Here is a 21,626-nt window from a genome sequence, read left to right on the forward strand (position 1 = left end):
TGAGGGAGGCAAAAAAAGAGCTGAGGAGCTTTTATCTCCCTTCAGGAGGAAGGTGTTTTCAAGGTTATTTTTAATAATTTTGAGTCAGAAATTCATCTGCCTGGCCAACTTTTCTGTTCAGTTGCATGACTCTTAATATTTGACCAGCTTTTTCAGTAGTTTTCTGGGAGGTAATACATTCATGGCACAGGAACTACTTCCATTTGTAGTCACCATCAGTTTGCAGATATCCAAAGACAGACACACACATAGACATGTGCAGTTACACACACGCACATAACAGAAGTACAGCTGGGCTGTGCAGGGCACAAAGAAATGCAGCTTGGTCTTTCTCAGCAGATGCTTCCCTGAGAAAACTGCTGCTTGTAGATTGCTAAGGGATTAACAAAATGTGATAATCCCCCATACATAAGGAATGGTTTGCTTTTCTCTCAGTGGACTTCTCCTGACTGGCCTAGCGGGCAGGCGGTTGATCCCCACCCACAATTGCATCAAGTATCTTGCAGTGCATAGGCTGTTCCCTGTGAACATTTCCAGGGCCTTGAGCTTTCAAAGGTACAAAACAGCACTGCGGCTGTACTGCTCAGGCAGCCTTTCTCTGGGAACTCTTACACAGATGCAGTCTGCTTTAAGGTCTCTTACCGCAGTTTATGTCGTCTTATAATTTTTTAGACTCTAAAATACTTTCCAAAGTCTTCGGGTGAAGAAATACCAATATACAAAATTCTGCTTAGTAGCTCTCTCACTAGAAACACAAAAAAGTTGCAGAGGGTTTTCCCCAAATGAAAAGGAAAATCCTGTCAGCTTTAATATTGGGCACAAGAGGAAAACCATAGCTTGGGGCGGGGAAAAAACTGGATTTCTTTATCTCAAGGTTATTTATATTGTTTGGAAAGATTTCCATCAATCCATTATGCGTACTTATTCTTGGTATTTATTTAAAAATATTCCACTCCGATTTTATACACAAGTGCTTAACACTTGCTTAACTTCAGTTATGACTCATGCCAATGATTCATGAAAAACAACAGACAGTTTTGCAAAGATAACTAAAAGAAAAAGATACAGCTATCCCAGAATAGGGTGGAAAACTGTAGGGAGCACTGTGGCAATTATAGAGTCACTGCTCTTTATCATTATATGTCTTCTCTGAAACTCAGTTAAGTATTTAAATTTGCACTTAAATGTTTTTCATTAAATGAACTTATAGTGTATCAATGTCTTACGCAGAACAGTACAAATTTTAATGTTCTCAGATATCTGAAATGTAAGTCACTCAGTACTGTTGACGGTATTTTCATTCTAACAAGGAAAATATGTATTTTTATTCTTTGAAGGCTTCCTTGAGCAAGGCTTGCTAGTTCAGGATGAAAAGAAATTACGAGATCATTATACCGAAACTCTGCAGTTCAAACTGGATTTGCTGTCTCTTCTGCCAACAGACCTGGCATATTTAAAGGTTGGTTTGAACTACCCTGAACTGCGATTTAACCGCCTGCTGAGGATTTCTCGGCTGTTTGAGTTTTTTGACCGTACTGAAACGAGGACAAACTATCCAAACATGTTTCGTATTGGAAATCTTGTCTTATACATTCTTATCATCATCCACTGGAACGCATGTATATACTTTGCAATTTCGAAGCTCATTGGATTTGGAACTGACTCTTGGGTCTACCCCAATGTGTCCATTCCAGAGTACGGGCGCCTGTCTAGAAAGTACATCTACAGTCTGTACTGGTCAACGCTTACGCTGACAACCATCGGAGAAACACCTCCCCCGGTGAAAGATGAAGAGTATCTCTTTGTGGTCATTGACTTCCTGGTGGGCGTGCTCATCTTCGCTACCATTGTCGGTAACGTGGGCTCCATGATTTCCAACATGAACGCCTCCAGGGCAGAGTTCCAGGCCAAAGTGGATTCCATTAAACAGTACATGCATTTCCGAAAAGTGACTAAAGATTTGGAAGCCAGGGTTATTAAGTGGTTTGATTACCTCTGGACCAACAAGAAAACAGTGGATGAGAAGGAGGTTCTCAAAAATCTACCTGACAAGTTGAAGGCCGAAATTGCCATCAATGTCCATTTGGACACGCTGAGGAAAGTGCGTATATTCCAGGATTGTGAAGCTGGACTTCTCATTGAGCTGGTGCTGAAACTGAAACCTACGGTCTTCAGTCCTGGGGACTACATTTGCAAAAAGGGAGATATTGGGAGAGAAATGTACATTATTAAAGAGGGAAAATTGGCTGTGGTGGCAGATGATGGCATAACCCAATTTGTAGTCCTAAGCGATGGCAGCTACTTTGGTGAAATCAGCATCCTAAACATCAAAGGCAGCAAATCTGGCAACAGGAGGACAGCCAACATAAGGAGTATTGGTTATTCGGATTTGTTCTGCTTGTCTAAAGATGATTTAATGGAAGCCCTCACAGAATATCCAGAAGCCAAAAAGGCTTTGGAAGAGAAAGGGCGACAAATTCTGATGAAAGACAACTTAATAGATGAGGAAGCAGCAAAAGCAGGAGCTGACCCAAAAGACTTGGAAGAAAAAGTAGAAAAACTTGAAACAGCTCTGGATACGCTGCAGACCAGGTTTGCGAGGCTCCTGGCAGAGTACACCTCATCTCAACAAAAGGTGAAACAGAGACTTACCAGAGTAGAAACCCGAGTGAAAAAGTACGGTAGTGGCACCTTATCAGTTGGAGAAGCAGATGCTGAAAACCTTGAGGAGATAAAGCAGTAAATGGAGTATTTGTATTTCCTCATTTACTGGAGAAAGTTGAAGCGTGTGAAAGCCATAAATGTATGTAAATATGCGTGTGCATACATAGACATGATTATTTTTATATGAACTCTGGAGAATGGTTTTTAGCATTTTTAACTGAAGCAGTATTTTCTTGTAAATAGAACATTGTCACCTTCTTAGGGGGAGACTTGGTCTGGTATTTGGGTACTTTTTTGTACTGGGAGTGGGTTTCTTACAAGTCATGCTCAGAACGTCTGTTGTGTATGGTCCATGTAGGTCTTGACACATTGTCTCTTCCCACGCATATTGCATTAAGGCGGCATGGTACTTAAAGTAGAAGGGATTTGGGGTTTTTAAGGGCTTAAAAAACATTTCTAGGGTACGTGCTCTACCTTGCTACCTTAGTGGCTGATTAAATGCACGGACACAGATCTGGGCTTCTCAAAAATCTTTGTTCTTCCAGTGAAGCATCTGTGCAAAGAGTTGGACTACAGCTAAGCAGCTACACATACCTCGCCTATGCAGTGTAGCCCTGCACCTGTATGAAACAGCCATGCGTTCTGATGCTTTAGTTTGATTCTTTCTAATGCGCTGGGCTCTGCACAAAGGGCTGTGCTGACAGAGTAGCAGTGCTCACTCATGTCCTTTCTGGCATGGTCTGTGACAGCCTTTGCTGCTCTGCAACTGCTTCGCTTGGGGAAAAGAGTGGGAGATCCTTTTTTTCTTTTTTTTTTTTTTTTTAGCTTAGCCCCATCTTTGCTGGCAAAACCCTCACTTGGAAGGGAGCCCCCAAATGCTCAGTGGGGGAAGGTATTTGTGGCAATACAGCTTCACTAAACCTGGGAACAGAAAACAGGACCCTGGTGCGTGCAAGCTCCTGCGTGTGGAAACTTGAGTGAATTCTGAACTTGAGTGAATTCCCTCTCGGCACAGAGGGCGGTCCCAGAGGGAGGCTGCTGAGAAGTTGCATGGGCTGGCAGAACAGGCTGTCCCTGCCTGCCAGCCCGCTTTAGCTCACGACAGGGTTTCTGTGAGGCAGGAAGAACAAGCTCTGCGTTGCAGTCATTCCTGCCGCCAGGCCTGTGTTTCCTTCCTATTTCTTTAAGGATGCCTACTACACCTCCCTTCGCTATTTACCGCCAGTTTCTCTCTGAAGTAGTTGCTGCACCACCATGTTTCCGTTAGGGAGAATGAAGACCACATCTGCTCAGGTCCTGCTGACAGGAGCCTAGCTGCGCTGGTTGCTTTTCTGCTCACTGCAGGGTAGTCATCTCTGCCGTCGGTCTGGCTCTGAGGTGAACAGAGAGGTCTGGTCCACTCAGCCTGCTGTGACGTTCTGGGCAGAACGGTATCAGGAAGGTTTCTTGCTCCATCACTTTGCAGCTTCAGGATTTGCCTCTTATACACTCCCCAGCCTCCTCCACCCTGCTGATTCCAGTTTCTTTCCAGGCTCCTCTCCCTTCCTCTGATATTCCTTCAATATTCTCCCACTGGGAAGATACCAGCTTTCATTTTTTGCTGTACAGTATTTTTCTGTCATGTAGGTTTCCCTGCATTACTTTCATCCTCCAGCACCTCACTGACTTCAGTTAAGTACAGAGTAGCAGAGGCTGTTCAGCATCTATGGCACAGGGGCTGGATCCCACGGAGGCTTCAGGTATCACCATGGGCAGTGCTCTGCCCTTTAGTTGGCCTCATCCCTGACAGGAGCCATAACAGCATGTGGGAATAGATGGCCTGTTGGAAAATAGGTAAGAAACCCACCGAGAAGAGGGTGGTTTACCTTGATGGTAGTAAAACGTAAAGAGGCATTTGCTAAACTGTGTACAACTTCTCTGACTAAGTGCTCATTTCTGGGCAAGCAGCTGTACCCCTCCTATTGACGCTTTTGAGTCTGGTGAGAGGCAAATCTAACAGGGACTAAGGAATGGGGCTTTTCCAGCAACACTGGCAAAGGGACCACCAGGTAGGAGATGTCCACACATGGCCCACATCTAAACTCCCGTTATCAGCCTAGAAGCCAACTAGACTTGGGTATCTGCTGTAGCTGGGCTTAACCTCTATAATCAAGACTTCCACCGACTATAACAAGGGCTCTGGAAAGTAGCCAAGACCTGTATGTGGCCAGTGGAGTCTGGGAGTTTTGGTCCTTCAGCTGAACCTTGTCTGTGTTTTCTCCAAGGGCTTGAGACAAACGGGAGAGATAAGAGAGGCTGCTTTTGGCAGGGGTCTAGTGCCCTCGCTCCCGCACCGAGGAAGGCAGGGCTGAGGAGAAGCTGGGTGCTGGCTAGCTGCAGTGTGCCACTGTAAGCACGGAGGGCATGGTCACAGGCAGCTGACCTCGCAGCTCTCGCCTTGTTACAAGAGGCAGGTACCGCTCTTGCCTTTGGCCGATGTGCACTGCTGTGTTCCTCAAACGCCGTACCCAGCAGGGGTTTCATACTTACCGTCATGTTCTACATCAGTCGTCATTCTCTGTAAATATCTAACTAGCTACCTATCGTACTACAGCTGTTCCAGCCTACTAGGTATATACAAATAGAACTGTTTAAAGTATTATTTATACCAAATTTATACCTGTTAAAAAAAACCCCACAAACACAAGAATGCTTCTTTACCTGCTGGATCACAACAGCTTAATCTATTGGTTAAATACATGCTTGCTTTTCCCTTTTTCATGCCTCTTGGTCTGGTTTTCGCATGCCAGAAAAAGAGCTATTTTGATGCTATTGGCTTCAGTCACTTCAAAATATACAGCTTTCGGCATGGTGAAATTACATCCTTTGGTGTCTTTCATCTGTGTAAGATTTTTCTCCCCTTCTTTAATGTGGCTACAGCATGTACATTAAAATATTTTTGAGTAATGTTCAAGCATTTCTGCGTTTCCTCTTATCCATATCCCTCTGGACTTTAGCGTTTCATGACAGACTTTGATCGTGCCAATATCACACGGCCCAGAAAATTGTTAGCTGGAACGGAGATCTGAAGTGACAGAAAACCAAGTGGGAATGGTGGTGTTCTCCCCTCACCGCGGGGCAGCTGGCACATCCCTTTGGTCTCGTGCCCGGTTTCAACACCGTTGCTCTGCCTGCAGATACCACGCAGGCACAAGAGCCCGACTGCCACCCTGCTTCCCCAGTGGGGCACGGAGCCCGCCGGGCTCCTCATGCCGCTGCCACCTTGTCTCCTGTCCCTTCCCCCGGCTCCGTGCAGGGTGACACAGCAGGGATGGTGCCTTGTCCAGCAGAAACAAAAGCGTTTGCAGCTTTCAGCTACTTGCACACACGTCACCTACCAAAAATCCTTCCCCCTCCCTCACCAAGGCATCAGGCAGCACCTGGCCTAGCCCTTCAGCCCCACCACAAGAGAAAGCAAGGCATGGGACAGCTCTTACAGAGCACGTGAACATAAGCCCTAAATCTGCACACAGGGGTTTAATGGCCACAGTGCTCACCTCACACAGGCACAGAGGCCAGCCCAGGTGGTGGCCGTGGGGTGGGACTGGAGCTCCCAGCTGCCTGTGCTGATCAAGACACTCGACAGACAAGGCCTGAGGTGTTCGAACATCTGCGGCAGGCGCAAATGGAGGGTAAAGCTGGTGGAGCAGCACTGCCATGCTCCAGGTGCTGCTTGGCATGAGCTTTTCCAGGGAAAGCACCTCGAGTCACGGGCCCTGCTCCCCAACAGCAAGTGATTCAAGCCTTGCTTGCTCTCCAAAGTGGTCTCAATAGCAGCACCCCACTCTTTTCCCCCCATCCCCTACTATTATTTTACTTCAACAGTTTTTACAGTAGAAAGCTCTGCTCTGGAAGATTCAATGAACTAGATGACAGAAATGGTGGTAACAGCAAAACGGCACCTGTGTTTGTACAGACCCCTCACACAGCCGAGGGCTGGGGTTAGCCTGACCGCGCAGAGCAGCCCGGGGAAGGAACAACCCTGCATTTAACCCTTTTCTCGAAGACATCTGCTTTTCAGTTTTTATTCCTGCCAAATATTTAGAAACGTACAACCAGAGAAGGCTCTGTTTTACCTTAAGAAAGAAACTGTTCATTTTCCTTTCCCCCACAAAAGCATCAGTGCTTTCTCTGGGCTGGTCTGTGTGTTGCTGATTTGGAAGACACATTCATTTCTGTAGGGCTGCTGACAGCAAGGATGACGGAGGGTTTCACAGGCCAAACCTAGTCTAGGTCCAGCAAGATAATGCAGTTAGGCCGACTAAAGGAGAGCTGCTCTTCATCCTGGAGATTTGTGAGAGGACAGCATTTGTACTTGGCTTCAGAGACCCCCAGCTCTTCTATTAATGTTTCCATCCTGGAACAGACAGAAAGAATCAGACCCTCGTTTACATAATTCAGCATTCATAAAACCCCTTTGCTTACCCCTGAAAGCAAAATGAGTTCTGCTCTAAATGGATCTGGCAAGTGTACAGGCAGCTAAAGCACCAGATTTCAGCTGTGACGGCTCTCCTGAGGGAAGCCATCAGTCCAGGAATCCCCCGCTCCCCCCAGCCCCGTCCACAGTCCAGAGCCCAAGGAGGGGGCTGCCTGGGGACTCCTTACAGGGAGCAGGGCTTCCCCATGCTCCCTTCCACTCTGCCTTGGGTGGATGGGGAGAGAAACACATACAAGCCCTGAGGAACAACCTCTGAGGCTAAAAGTGGTTGAGCCTTTTGTTTCTGAAATTCAGATTTTTCAGCTGTTTCCAGCTCACAAAAATCAAAGGCTGTGGCTTGCCGCTGCCAACTGCCCTTGCAGCTACGCTGTGGAAAATAAAATTCTGCTGTTCTGTGGTTGCAATCCTCCTCACTCTGCACCCTAAGAGCAGAGTGAGAGGGAAAACGGAAGACTCATGTTATTTAAGCAAAATTGGTTTCTGCAACCTCAAGAGGAGGACAGCAGGTCCTCAGTTTCAAGGACAAACACTAGCTTTACTCCAGAAGCAGCAGCAGTTCTCACAAAGAGATTTCCTTCATCAGCTCTACCATTTCTGCTTGGCTTCTGCAGGGGAAGTGCAGGTTCCAGTGCCAATGGCTACAGCTCCGGTGCCAAAGGCAGTCCTCCAGAGAGGCTGAGGACGACACCGTCCAGCTCTAACAGAGTCCTGCCTTATTTGTATAGGTAAATTGGGGGTAGATTACTAAAACCAGCAGTGCAGAAATGTGAAAAGGGATTTACTAATGGTTGCTGTTCCATTTTTCTTAACGTTTGTAGTGGCTGGTATCAACCTCACTGTAACAGAGCAACTGAAGAACAGTAACACAGAAAATCAGGGAAGCACAACTGTATTCCAGACTGATGGACTGCTTGATGAATAGCTATTAATTTCTAGGGTTTTTTTTCCTGTTTTGACATGTAATTTCTTCAGTTTCCTGACAGGACCCGCCCCCCCCGACATTCTCCTTTTATTCCCAGCAGCAATTTCCCCCACCTCGCCCCGGACGGGAGCCACCCCACAGCAGTCACTACATCTCCAGGTGGCTAGCACAGCAAGAACCAAGAACCAACGGGCACTACCTGCCTTTCCAGAGGAGATAAAACAGCACAAAAGGCTCTTTTTTTTTTTTTTTTTTTTTTGGCACAGCTTGCCTCCAGGGCTGATGAATCAAACAGACCGTGCTACAAAGATCTACTCTTCTTAGGAGAGCCAACTGTCAGTTGCCCACTGAAGTACAAATATTTTACTTGCAGAACAGTGCAGATAATTCATCCAACAAACTTCAGTGGGATTCTATTTTCTGATTATTATTTGCAGATTTCGTCTGTTTAAAGCAAGCCCTTGGGGCTGCTTGTTCACAGGTACTCATCCAGTGCTTGGCACAAGGAAGCCTCTCTTACATTTTGGGCACACTGTGATGAGGGAAACTATTCAGAGGCAGTTTTTTTTAATGGATTCTGCCTACTGAAACCCCAATGCCTCATCTCCTTGAGATAACACAGCTACCTCCAACCACACTTGCATGAACGGTAGTAGAAAACCCTTATGTCTAGCAACAAAAAGCTGCCGAGCTTTTCTAGGAAAGCACCTCATGCCTTTCCGAGCACATCAGTGCCCATGACAGCTCATTTATCCTGCCGGCCATGGCCAGGCTTCTCCATGCACGGTTCAGACTGGAGCGCTGACAGTCTGGGTGAGGTTCCTGGCATACAGGCACACTGACAGAGGAGCTGCCCCAAGTAAAATACTTTCAGTTCAGGGCTTCAAGACCAACTGCTTTAAAAAGGGCTCACCTGCCATAACCTAGCTGCATCAGCCACAAGCGCTGGTAGCCAAAGGAGGATGAGCATGATCAGGAAGGAGGAGTGAGGAAAGAGCCATGCAATGCCTCCAGGCAGCCAGCGGCAGTTTTTGCAGCTGAGTGCAGGGGTGACAGAGCCATCCCAGCGAGGCAGAAGCACCAAGCAGCTCAGCTCGCTGCCAGCGGGGAAGAGAGGCTGTTACAGAAGAGCCAGAACAACCTGGAGCCCCGGAGAAAGCAGACAGGGAAGCCCCTTTCTGTTGACAGCCGGCTTTCTATGACAGATTTACACATAAACATTGGTGGCCAGAAGGGGCCCATGCCAGACTGACAGGTGGCAGGGGCAACACCAGCAGAGCACGCTCCCCCTCCCCAGCCATCGCTGGTGCCACAGGCTGGAGAAGCACTGTGCAGCACAGCAGAGCTACCTACTTTGCATGGGTTTCAGTCCTACAGGGTTTCACTCACTTGTGCATATGAAATTGCAGAGGAGACTCAGAAGGTGTTTCCTTCTGACCAACACCATCAGCCACAAGGAGATTCCAGAGGCTGCAACCAACCTTGGAACAGGAGATTCCCAGAGGAAAGGTGAAAACAAGCAGGACAGCTGCTGGAGGCTCCAACCTTGCGGATGATGGCAAGAAACCGCCAAAGCAGCCTATTCTTACCACCCACAGCCCTATAGCAGTGAGGCTCAGAGGCACCACTGCTTCTGGACCTCCAGCTTTTCCATTGCAACTGCTGCTTTGCAGCAGGATTGAGCAGCCAAGAGCACTGGCATCAGGCCACCTGCTGTCCCTTCGGGAGAACCCAAGAGCACAAAAGAGAGTGAAGGGACTAAAACTGTCCTGTGCAGGTGCAACAGCAGCAGCGGGTGGTTCCAGAAACAAGAGTCCCAAACCCAGCAAACCTTTCCTAGGGCTGAGACACCAAGAAGGCCTATCTTCTCCAAGAGCAAAGCCAGCCAGGAAACTGGTTTGGATGATAAAGTCAAACTGCTTATCCAAAAAGCTGCAGGTCTGGAGCAGGACTCCCTCTGGAAGGCCTGAGGACCACTGTCTGGATTGACTCCTGGCACAGGAGCGATGCTCCCACCTGCGCTGGCTGCTGGCCGCTACTGCTGGGGCACAAAGCAGAGCCTGGCAAGGGCAGAGCCCAGTGGCTGCAGCCCTGCTTCAAAGCACCTGGACAGGAATTTTGTTAGAAAGGATATCCACATGGCCATTTAGTTTGGGAACATGAGACCCTCCCCAGAGACTCAAGGTGAAAAAACTGGCCCAAGAACTACCCTTATCAGATACTCACATAAAGAAGTCTGTGTTTTGAAAATTAAAGTATTCATGTTGATGAGGCTAAAATGTCACCTGCTTTATTTTAGGTGACTTGCTACAAAGTTCACAGGATTCTTCATGTGCAGATGACAATTAATAAAATCAGTTAAAAAAACCAATGTACATAGCACAAGGGAGATTTTTCTTTTGAAAACGTGCTTTCATCCAGGAAACATTCTAGTATTGAGTTTCCTATTTTTTCTTTAAATCAGTTATATTAGGAAATAATAAAATCCTCTTAATTGTATCATATTAGTTCACCTGATCTGTACCCTTTGCTGTCAAACACCGAGTGCTTGCAAAGGGAACTAATGAAATCAAATGCAGCAGCAGATAACATATGGCAGCTCAAAACTTTGAACAGAAACATTCAAGTAGTTGTCATTTTATAGACAGTTACTTGCAAGCATCACTGCTGCTGTACTACACAGATTGGAAGCAAAAGGATGCAGGGGAAAGCCAGATTTAAGGCATTTTCTCTGTATGCGAACCCACTGGCACAGCAGAAACATACACCAGAGCTTTTGGTGACATTAAGAAAGGCTTCACATCAGCTTTGCACATGACAACAGTTCAGTCACAAAAAACTGCAGCAGCTGGAAAATTGTCTTCACTTGACATTGCTCAGTACTACTTAATCAAGCCTGCGTGAGCAGCAGCATCCTTGCACACGTAGTTTATAGTTTAGCTGTGCTGCGTGTCCTTCCAAACGCAGAAGTCCAATTCCAGTGACCACTGGCTCACTTTCAGTCAGCTCAGTTTCATTTTTAAGTCAAAACTGTGCAAACCTACCCAGGAAGATAATGTAGCAGTTCCTAATGCCGCTTTATTATCCTAAAACAGAGTAATGATTCCCACCCTCTATCTCTAATGCCCTTGCCTCTTAGAAATTTCCCCCCCTAGAAATCCTGAAGCAGGATATATATTGAGCAACAAACGTTCACAAACACAAGCGTACTAGGTAGGCTTCAATTATTTACAGGATTGTAGGATGTATCCTACAAATACTGCAGAACAGAACAAATCCACACTCACATACTGCAAAGTGGCACATCAGCAATTAAAACCATCTCCCCACCAGTCCTTCTCTTCCCAAGATCCTTTACAAGCCTTGCAGTTTAAAAAAAATAAAACCTAAACACCCCCCCACTCCCTTCATGCTCCCTAGTCTCTTTCTCAAATCTGTTTCCCAACTGATTCGATTCCCAGAGTGCTGGTCAGATTCTTCTGCTGACCCATCCTCTCCTCTCCCATCTCACCCTTTCACTTGCTCCTCCCACCACCCAATGCGACTACTCCAGCCAAGCCCAGCTCCCACCCAGGGCCCATCCCATAAACCAGCCATTGCAAAAGAGGGACCAATGTTTCATACAGTAGATTTTAAAGAAATGGGAATTTGCATCTGAGCGAAAGCAGTAATTTTTTTGAGGGGGTGGGGTGAGGGCAGAGAAGGGTTGATCATGGCTTTCAAAAATCACAAGCCTTTTTACTTGCGATCTGATGCCCACAAAATTCCCTCCTTCTGTTCAAGGAGAATGCAGGATCCCAAACCAACACCTACCATTACCCCCACCTGTGCTCTTCAGAGAGCAAATCTCACAGGAGGCACGATCCACAGACACACCAAGGATGAAGCTGCTTTTTCTGCTCCCCATGGATTCTGTCATAGCAGCTTTCAGCAGGCTGGGCAGTCCTTGGTCCACCTGGTCTGCAGTTGCAGTGCCCCGTCTCGGGCTTGGCCACGGTGCCACTTACCAGAAACTCAACCAAAGATGCACTGGAAACTTCTGGGAAAACGGGAGGGAGATTCCCACATTCAGTGACAAGATGGTACGTCAGGACACAATGTCAGCGGCAGGAAAGCCCTCCAACTGCAGGCCAGCCCCTCATGTGATGAGTTAATGACAGCAAAGCTATGAAGACAGAAACTTTATAGCTGTGCAGCATACAGCCAGTCATCTAGCAAATAACTTTTGAAATTACTGCTTAGAGAAATCCAGCAGCAACACCTTTTTCAATTTTGTCAATGAAAAATAATTAAAAAAAAGTTGAAGACATCTTTAGATGGAAACATACATGTCATTATTAGTTCATGGGTTTTCCAAATTAATCTCTGTAAGTGAGCCGTCTAAAGGCACATGCCAGTATCAACTCATTTCCAAAGCGGTGTCCCTTCTATGGTAAGCTATGAAACTAAATTTCTTAATAAAATTCATTTCAAGTGCCTGATAGTCTTCTGAATTTGGTGACAATTTTGATCACTTCAGTAATTCTGAAAGTTTGAAGTTGTGCACAAGTACAAATGGAAACTGTAGGTAACATCACAAACCCCTGTGATTCTGAGACTAACCATAATCAACCAAGCGCTTGTTAGGAAAGGCTTGATTTTGCATAGCTGAACTCAAGACATTCCCACTCTGTCTTGCATGCTGAAATGCTGGCGTTTTTCTGCATAATAAATAGGGTACAGCTTAGACATTCAGCCCAGCTAAGGTATCTTCCTCCTGAAAATTCAGACAACCAGGGAATTTTTAACCCCCTGGCGAGATTAGTAACTGGCTACAGCAGTGCCGGAGAAGCACCCTGAAGCTGAGGCGGTGGGGGTTGTTCTGCTGACCAGCAGCATGGAAACCTGCGTCCCACTCCTAGCTCCACAGAGCACAAACCCAGGCAAGCGCCTGGGTAGCTCACACCGCCAGCCACCTGGAGGCTCAGCCCATCAGGTGCATCACACCTGCATGGTTTGACGTGGTATGAAGTACCTGCTTCAGCAGTGAAGACCACCATTGGAGGAGAGGCATGGACCGGCTACCTTAACACAGAGCTGCTTGGAGCCCCGGGCTCACTGCCAGCCCGTTCCAGCGTCGGCTTTCCTCAAAGCACAGGGCTGGAGCGGGTCTCCTTGGCTGCCACAGTCCCATCTCAGGCTACTGCCTGCCGAACGGAAGATAAGCCCAGTCAGAAGTTCACAAAACACTGTTCCTTAAGTTAACTGAACTGTGCTCACTCCTGATGGCCGCTCCTGAAATCTTTTTGGCAACAAACAAGAGTTTTCGGCTTTTAAAAGGTAATGCTCTTTTCATGCGGAGTCATACGCTAACATTCCTTTAGAGCTAAACAAAACTATTCCGTCACTTCTAATGAAAACTGAAAAAATGCCGTATTTGTTCGGTACCTAAGAGGATTCTTCTAATACATCTTGTGTTGCTCTCATTTCTGAGGCGTATACTACAAAGTACAGATAAAAGCCTGATGTCCCCTTTCAACCAAGGTTGGAAACATTTTGGCAGTCTATTAGGGTGCAGAAAGAAATGCTCAGAGACATTTTTCACTTGCCAAAGAGATAAAGCTGAGATGCCCCAAATATTTTTTTGTTAACAGACACCCTGAGGAGAGAGCACCAGCACACCGGCATCGGACTGCTGCCTTGGCAGAGGAGTCTTCTGTCTCAAGCGAGAGAGATATTTCAGCGACACACAAGCACACCTCAGTTTCAAAGTTTTGTAGACTCAAAATTTACTAAACGCTGCTGAAAGACTAAGGTTGAAAGACATTCCGGGTCTGCCTGGAGCCCAGAAAAAAAAAAAAACCCACACCAACTTAAAATGGCGGTTTCCCCACTTTGACAAGCCTTTCAAGCAACAGAAGACCGACTAGAAATTCCGTAGGGCAGGAAAGCAGCATGCAGCTACAAAACTTTAAGATTTATTCATTTTAAACTATATAAATTGCTGCAGCTGGACAATCAGCACATTTACAGCACTGCTAAGGAGATCAGGTTTCAATACAGTGGCATTTTGGGGGAGGCGGTATATATTTAAACGGGAAGTCTGTCAAGTACGAAGTATTTATACCTTACCTGAAAACGATTCCTTGAAAAACAACTTATGCTTTTAAAGGTCAATGCAGTTATGTATTATTTTAATCTTAATGCTAAAGGAAAACGAAAAAGCGTATTTGCAATGTCAACAACTTCAGTTAGAGAACTTTGTATTGCTAACCCATTACGCTCTCTGCCTAGCTTTTGGACCTATACAAAAAACTCAACATGAACCTTATACACTTGTCAGCTGGGTGTAACCACCATCCTAGATTGGATTAAAACAAGTATGAGGATACAGCTTAACAGTATTATTGACATAGTACATACCACACGGCAGTATCATGGCGTAGTTCATACTTGTAACAAAACACCTCAAGGCACTCTGCAAATCTTGTTCTCACCACCTACAACAGAAGGTGCCCCAGACCCGAAGGAATCGGCAAGCACTGTTGTCAGCCACCCTACTGAGAGGTAGGGTATCTTGTGTTTTCCTCTTCAAGGACACGCAGTGAGGTGGACATTCAAGAAGGCATGCCCTAAGTGCCACCCTGAGATCAAACACCAGAAGACAGCCTCCCTCCCCAGCAAGTCTCAATCCCCATGTCCCAGCCTTCTTGCACCAGCTTGGATTTGCGAGGGGAACATCGTCAGGCCCCACATCACTACAGTTCACTTCTGGAGAGTTTTACGTACCTGTAGCCCTCAAATTATGCTGTACTAATCAAATAATTTAATATCCAATTTATCAAAGTAAGGAAGTCACTTGTTTTCTTTTTCACTGAACCATGGTGAAAAAAGGTCACTGTTTTTATTCAGCATCATAGTTACATAACAGTTGTCTGCTTCTATTACTAGAAAGAATTTATTAAAATAGTCCTGAAAGACATCTTTTCTTTATCTGATGATTTCAAAACTATGCCTTTTATAATGCCAATTCCACACAGTCACGGGTTTGATCGGTAGTAGTCAGTTATAGCAATTGTCAAGGCACAAGCTCAGCTCTGCACATCCGCTGCAGCTTGTATTATAAAAGAGATATGCCAGTTACATCTTCACTTAAAAACGCATAATCCCTTTATCATATATTGCAACAGGAGAAATTAACATTAAACACAGACTACGAAAGGTAAAGGATTTATTTCTGATATGATTTGTAGAGTTAAATTAAAAACCTACTGAATACTTTATGTAGTAGATGAACATAACCTTAGTACTTACTTTCTAACAGTTCAATGGTTGGAAGTGTACAACATGAAGTAGGCCTTAGGTTTAATATTGTTCAATTTTGCTTATTGTTAGATGAGATTAAAATACAGTAGCCATCCCTTTAGATTATGTTGCAACACTGATCATGTGCCTTGATAAGTAAGAACAACGATTCATTAAATAAATGGTGATGACATAACATGTAGGGAAGACTTTGGATTGTCTATTTAAAATGTCAACATAATAGGCAATTAAGAATAAAACTTCATTTTAAGTGCACTTCCACATGCTTTGTTTATAATATAGCAAAAACTTCCTATCTTTTTTCCAAACACTTCACTCCCTACTCTAAAGCTGTTCAGTTGAAAATGCACTTTCCCCAGTAAACTTCTCTTTTTTAGAAAAATCGTAACTAAAATTTCTACCCTTTTATATGCTAAGAAATGTTTCCTAATTAAAAACACAGTTTATTACAAGACATGTGAAGACAACATATAGTGAAATGAATTTTAATTGTGCTGTGACTAAAGTAAAGTTCTCAAGGCTGCAATTTAACATTCCAAGTTCTCCCTTCCATCTTTATTGATTCTTAAGATTTTGCACAGAAACTCTTTGGGGGCTAGAACAGCAGTAATTGCATCACACTGTTTTCCAAGACTTCAAGTTTCAAAAGCAAACTCTTCAAAAAGTACAGTTCTTGATTTGATTAGATACAGGGACAAAAATATAGCACATACTTGAAGATTACATGGTCTACAAATGATGGCAATATTTTCCTTGGGAGAGTACAGTTTGTTTTCTTGTAAATACTCAAAAAGGCTCAACTTCAAGCAGTAATAAACACAAGCAAAAGTGATTTAACCCTTAAAATAAATATTCAGGAAAACCTCTCTGTACATACAAGTGAAAGAATATGTAACACTTTCACGCTAAAAGAAAAAATAAAGATTTTGTTCATATAAGCAGCTGAAATCTGCTGTTCCAGCCCAATGTCCCCAGTAAAGAAGGGAGGCACAAACACAGGTGACTACTGTAGCTCACTATCTTATGGCCTTTTTGGATAGGGACATCATCACCATCATTTTTTTAATCCCTTTTGTTATATTTATTACAGCATGCCAAATCCTTTGGCATATGTGATGGCCTTCAATAATCTTTCTTTAAGCTTTTCTTTGCTTGAGTACTCCGGAAGCAAAAGTACATTAAAGCATGTGTGAGATGTAGGTAACCTGTGGGGAAAAACAAAACAAAAAAGATTTCAGTTCTGGGAACATGCAAAGAAATACAACGCTATTTCACAAATCCAAAACAATGACTTCAAATAGAATCTATTTTGCTTGAAAGATTCAACTGTCTGATTTAACTAAGTTAGTAACTTAAAGCACAGAATTTGCTTTCATTTATAAACAAACAAGCAAAATGTAGATTATTTTTCTTTTACCTCTCTGTATCTGGCCCATTTTTGGCTATGATCATCTTTAATTTTCCAAGTCCTCCCACAGGGGCTCTGTCTGTGCCTGTTGTAAACTGTAAGAATAGTCTTTTCTGTTCATCTGTGAACGAATGGACTATTTCCCAGAATTCCCTATTAAGGAAGAAATAAATAAGTAAACTGAGAACTTTCTTTGGTATAAACGAGACTTTCCAAAGTAATTGAACTTTGAAGCTTTAGTAAGTCTAATTAGTCTTCACACCAAGTTTACAAGTTGCATTCATAAGCCAAAACAGTGATGTATTTGCCAATCAATGAGATTCAGAAGCAGAAGTCAGAAATACTACCAAAACACTGCATTTTAACTCTTTTTAAATCTTAATTCATCTTATAAGTGATCTGCAAACATTCTTCCTTTATTTTGTAATTCCTGTTTCCTATGGAATTTTACTGGGTCCACTACATTATCCATTTCTACTACCTTCTTAAACACCACAGTAAAAACTGCTGCAAAGATTTTCTACCCTAGCAGGAACTAGTTAAGTAGTTGGCAAGGTCTAGAGGACCAAAGATACATGCTTCTCTGACCCTTGTCTTCAGAGAGTTCTCTAATTAAAGGGGACAAGAAGGTAAAAACATTAAAAGCATTTCTAAATAAAGTTCTACACATGCAAACAATCCAGTGTTTGTGATTAATTTTTTTTTTTTAAATAGCAGAGCAGTGGTATTTGTTGAAACAGCCCTGTTCATACTGGGGATTATTTAGCTATACAGTGTAAGAGAAAGACAAAAAACCAAAACCCATTGAAAAAACCTTCTTAAGTTTTACCAAAGTTCACTGGAAGCTAAAAACAATGCTTATACTGTCTGCACTTTCCTAATGACAGTACCCGAGTAAAATGAAATTATATGTAATACACTTGCATCCTGTACTACAAAAATACTAAATATTACAATATTAAATTCAGTATGAAGAACAGGCATGTAAAGTGTTTTTAATCTTTCAGAAATTAGAAAAAATTACCTAATAATAACAGAGTCTCTTGTATAGCCACCATCATATTCCGTAGTTTCTTCTAGTGCTTGAAAATCTAAATTCTGTAAGAAGATTACATTTTTTAAAATGACCACTAAATACACTTAGGATCAAAAAAGCTCCACTTTCTGGTGTACGTTCAGGATTCTTACCCTACTTCCACAAATAAGTAATTCAATTTCCTCTGGTCTAAATAAATATTTCAAAGGAGATTCATTGGTCACCATGTGGAATCCTCTCCGAAAGGCCTTGAACTGCTTTTCTACTGATTTATTGAGTATATAGTCAGCATACAGATTGACAAATTCCTGTAAGGAAAAAAATCCCCAAAAAAACCTTAGCACTTTGACACATGCCACTTGAAGAATCTCCCAAAAATACAAGACCCCAAAAGACATTTAATTCTATAGTTCTGCATAGATTATCTGGGCTCAGCTTCTGCTCAGCAATAGTAAAAAGTAAGTCTCAAATATTTCTGAAATAGGTCAAACACCACATCCAGAAGCTATATATGAATGTATCAATGCTTTCTTTTAAAGAGAAACCTCTTCTGCTCACAACTACACTGTGCAATTTTAAAAGGCTTTTAAACTTAAATTATAAGTGAGACCAAACTTTTATAAAGGGCTACATAATTCTGCAGAGTAAGTAAAAATTACAGATTACATTAAAAGCAAAATTATGAGTGTACCTTTCTATTTTCATTTGTAATAGGAATTTTATCACCGTTTTCCTTTAAATCATGCATCATTGGATTGCCAAAGAGATCCGTATGAGATATTTGAAACGTTATCATCATATCATCTTCCACACTTCCTTCATACTCTAGTAAGTCTCTCAAACTCTGGTAAAGAACCTAACAGAAAAGGAATACATCTCTGTCATAAGTATGTTTTAACAGATTTCACTGAGTAATACCAGAAGACATGAAACCATATACCTCAAAAAGGGTTGTCACATTCTATGACACAAGTCTGCTAAGATTGCCCATAACAGTCTAAACTTGTATTAAGCTCAGTGTTTTTTAAAAAAAAGCCAATAGCAGATATTGAGGAAAGATAAAAAAGAAACACGGTAATGAGTGATAACTCCCTTAGAATAGCCTATCAGTACTCAGAAATCTTCCTAAATGCAATGGTCAGATCTGTAGCTTAGAGCCACTGACCTCTTCCTCTTAACTCTTTGGAAACTGTATTTACTTTTGGCATCCAGAACATCTCACACCAGTAATCTGAACATATATGTGCTCAAGAAAACACTGTATTTTGTATCAGATAAAATTCAGGCAGCAGACATTTATCGCCTACATCTTGATATAAAACTCAAAAAACCCCCTAGGAAGTACTCTTGAAGCAACACAGATGGGGCAGTCATTAAAGTAAGGAAATATTCATGCATTAAAAAAATATTCACAAGTTAGGTCAGAATTTGCCAAGTGGAATCTGAAATTACTTGTAAGAGTTTGCTCTTTTCAAAGGAGCAACCAGCCTTCCTCCCTGCTATGCCTTAGGAAAAGCCCGAGACAAGACTCTCTTGGAAACCAAAGGCTATGCAGAAAAGGAAAAATTATTTGGCTGAGACACAGGTGTAGGACTTAAGAATGCAAAGTGAAGGTAAAAGCAACAACTAAGTGCACTGTATTTTTATAGCGAAGTAGAAGTAATACATTTCCCCTCAATGTTTTAATCATTGAAAGTTTACGTATAAGCCTCATCCTCTCACTATCTGTATCCTGTTGATTCTTTCACAGCACCTTTAAAAATAACTTCCACTGAAAATGACTGGACTCAGAATTGTTGGTGGTGAGGGCTAGTGAACACCCTATCCTCCATGCTCCGGAGCATTAGAAAAAGCACTGGGAGGCTCGACTACTGCAAATTTAATTTTTGGTTTGAGAAGCTCCAAAGTGTTTAAGTCATATTAGAATACAAAGAGTTTAAATAGGATTATTTTAAAAGAAGTCAGTGTAGGTGTCAGAGGAGACACATAAGAGTAGGGGAGAAAAATTCAAAAGTTACTTGACTGCCTTGTTCCACAGAAATAAATCCACTTTTCCTGTCATAAAAGGTTTTGAGTATATAATAAAAATTACAGGCAACTGGGAGCACTGTGTATTTCTCAACATCATTTTACTGATAAACTAGTCAAAACTGGCATACTGTTGTATGTAGCCATCCAAAGCAGACTGGATAACCCTTTTTGATCACACATGCTTCATTTTCAGATTATACAAAAATGACAGGCGAGTTCTTTTTAAACAGTGTCATTTTACTCATCTTTTCCGAACAGCTGAAGATTTTGCTTAACTACTTATGAAAAGGGAAATGCCCCACGATTTGAAAGGAAGCACACTAATAACTCATACTAGCTAGCATGAGGGAAAGCTACTGGTGATCTTTGAAGATGGAGCAGGGCCAAGACATCCTGCACACATGCTTCTATGCTCTGCCTACTAAAGCATGTGCACAGCTTAGTGTTTCTGTATAGCCACTTGGCTGGGGAGGGGCAGGGGAAGATTGACACCAATCGCTGCACCCAAACTGTAGGGATACTCGTGAACTGCCTCATCTGTCTTGCTTTAGACAAAAAAACAGTATAAACATCACACCTTTGCATGTCTCCAATCAATTTCACATTTTTCATAGAAATCTACTTCTGCAAATAGGTATCAACAGCCTAATTTCAGAAGTCTCTTTGAGAATATACTACTAATACTAATTTATGCTTAATAGTATTAAGCAATTTAGGCAGTATGTAAAAAAACAGAACAAAGCTTGATTGATACCCAGCCCTATTTGATGACTTGCCAGTTCTGCCTCTTCCAAATGAGATGTAGTATGAGTTTTTATTGTTTTATGAATTTAACAAATACAGACTCTTCACACACATCACTGGTTATTTCACTCCAAATTTGACAGTGATCTTGGTGTTTAATTTAAGTCTATATTAAGTTACTGCATGAAACATGCATTAATAAACTCAAAGAACATAATTAACTTACAGGATGAGAGTCTGCCAGATCACGGAAAGTTCCTTTTTTGCCCATTAGCTTCCTGTAGACGACCATGGGGAAATGTACATCCAGTATACAGTTATTGTAAATAGCCAGACCAAGTACTATGCCAATCAGCGTAAACTGACCCTCAGTTTCAAAAGAGGACGGATTAAACCAGAACAGTTTTGTAGATTCATCATATGTGAACATCCCTGTAACATTAAAAAAAGATGTTAAATATGGTTACATTTCAATAAAAATGACACATAAAACATACATTATAAACCTATTTGCATTAGAGTGCCTCTAAAACATGTTTAACTTAACGTTATACTGAATTTAATGGCAAAGAGAAGCTACTTACCTTAGGGTAATTGGAGCTGCTCAACATAGTGCTACTCAAATTACCACAAAGTATGCAGGACATCCTGCAACACCCACTGATGCTGTACATACACAACTGTTCATCCCCTTTCATTACTGAGGAAGTAGCAACACATTGTCAGCATAGATTGTAACTTTGATAAATACAAGAGCACAAGAAAAGACCACAATCAAAAACCACATGGATGAAATAATCCTGAAGAACTCCAATTACTACGAAGTTATAGCCTTTCCTCAAAGGTTTTTTTCAGGCCAGTTCTAGCAAAGGAACAGGACTAGATGCAGCCTTATTAACTGGAAGCTATGATGATCAAGCAGGGATTAACCATCACATACGATTTTAAGAGTTAAGATACCCAACAGATTGTTTGTTTAAAAGTACCCAGCAGGGCCCCTGTTGTTGCAGCTATCACACACATCGTAGCTTGAGGCGAA

General features: G+C 42.8%; 2 protein-coding genes across 15 annotated transcripts in view; one reads left to right on the forward strand and one right to left on the reverse strand.

Moving 5' to 3' along the window:
- The window catches only part of CNGA3 (cyclic nucleotide gated channel subunit alpha 3), a 42,900-nt gene extending 34,761 nt beyond the window's left edge, over window positions 1–8,139 (forward strand). For all 3 annotated transcript variants that reach the window (XM_027813422.2, XM_005444736.4, XM_055701277.1), the window contains exon 9: window positions 1,338–8,139. In XM_027813422.2, the coding sequence (XP_027669223.2) occupies window positions 1,338–2,743 (1,406 nt within the window). In that variant the 3' untranslated portion in view covers window positions 2,744–8,139. The remainder of the gene's footprint in view (window positions 1–1,337) is intronic.
- A 7,698-nt stretch (window positions 8,140–15,837) lies between these two features.
- UBE3A (ubiquitin protein ligase E3A) overlaps window positions 15,838–21,626 on the reverse strand; it is a 54,430-nt gene continuing 48,641 nt past the window's right edge. For all 12 annotated transcript variants that reach the window (XM_055701270.1, XM_055701267.1, XM_055701276.1 and 9 more), the window contains 6 exons: window positions 20,814–21,019; window positions 18,504–18,668; window positions 17,965–18,120; window positions 17,801–17,874; window positions 16,786–16,929; window positions 15,838–16,573 (listed from right to left, as the gene is read on the reverse strand). In XM_055701270.1, coding sequence (XP_055557245.1) covers window positions 16,453–16,573; window positions 16,786–16,929; window positions 17,801–17,874; window positions 17,965–18,120; window positions 18,504–18,668; window positions 20,814–21,019 — 866 coding nt within the window. In that variant the 3' untranslated portion in view covers window positions 15,838–16,452. The remainder of the gene's footprint in view (window positions 16,574–16,785; window positions 16,930–17,800; window positions 17,875–17,964; window positions 18,121–18,503; window positions 18,669–20,813; window positions 21,020–21,626) is intronic.

This window comes from Falco cherrug, chromosome 2 (genome assembly GCF_023634085.1).
Source record: "Falco cherrug isolate bFalChe1 chromosome 2, bFalChe1.pri, whole genome shotgun sequence".
Classification (NCBI taxonomy): Eukaryota; Metazoa; Chordata; class Aves; order Falconiformes; family Falconidae; genus Falco; species Falco cherrug.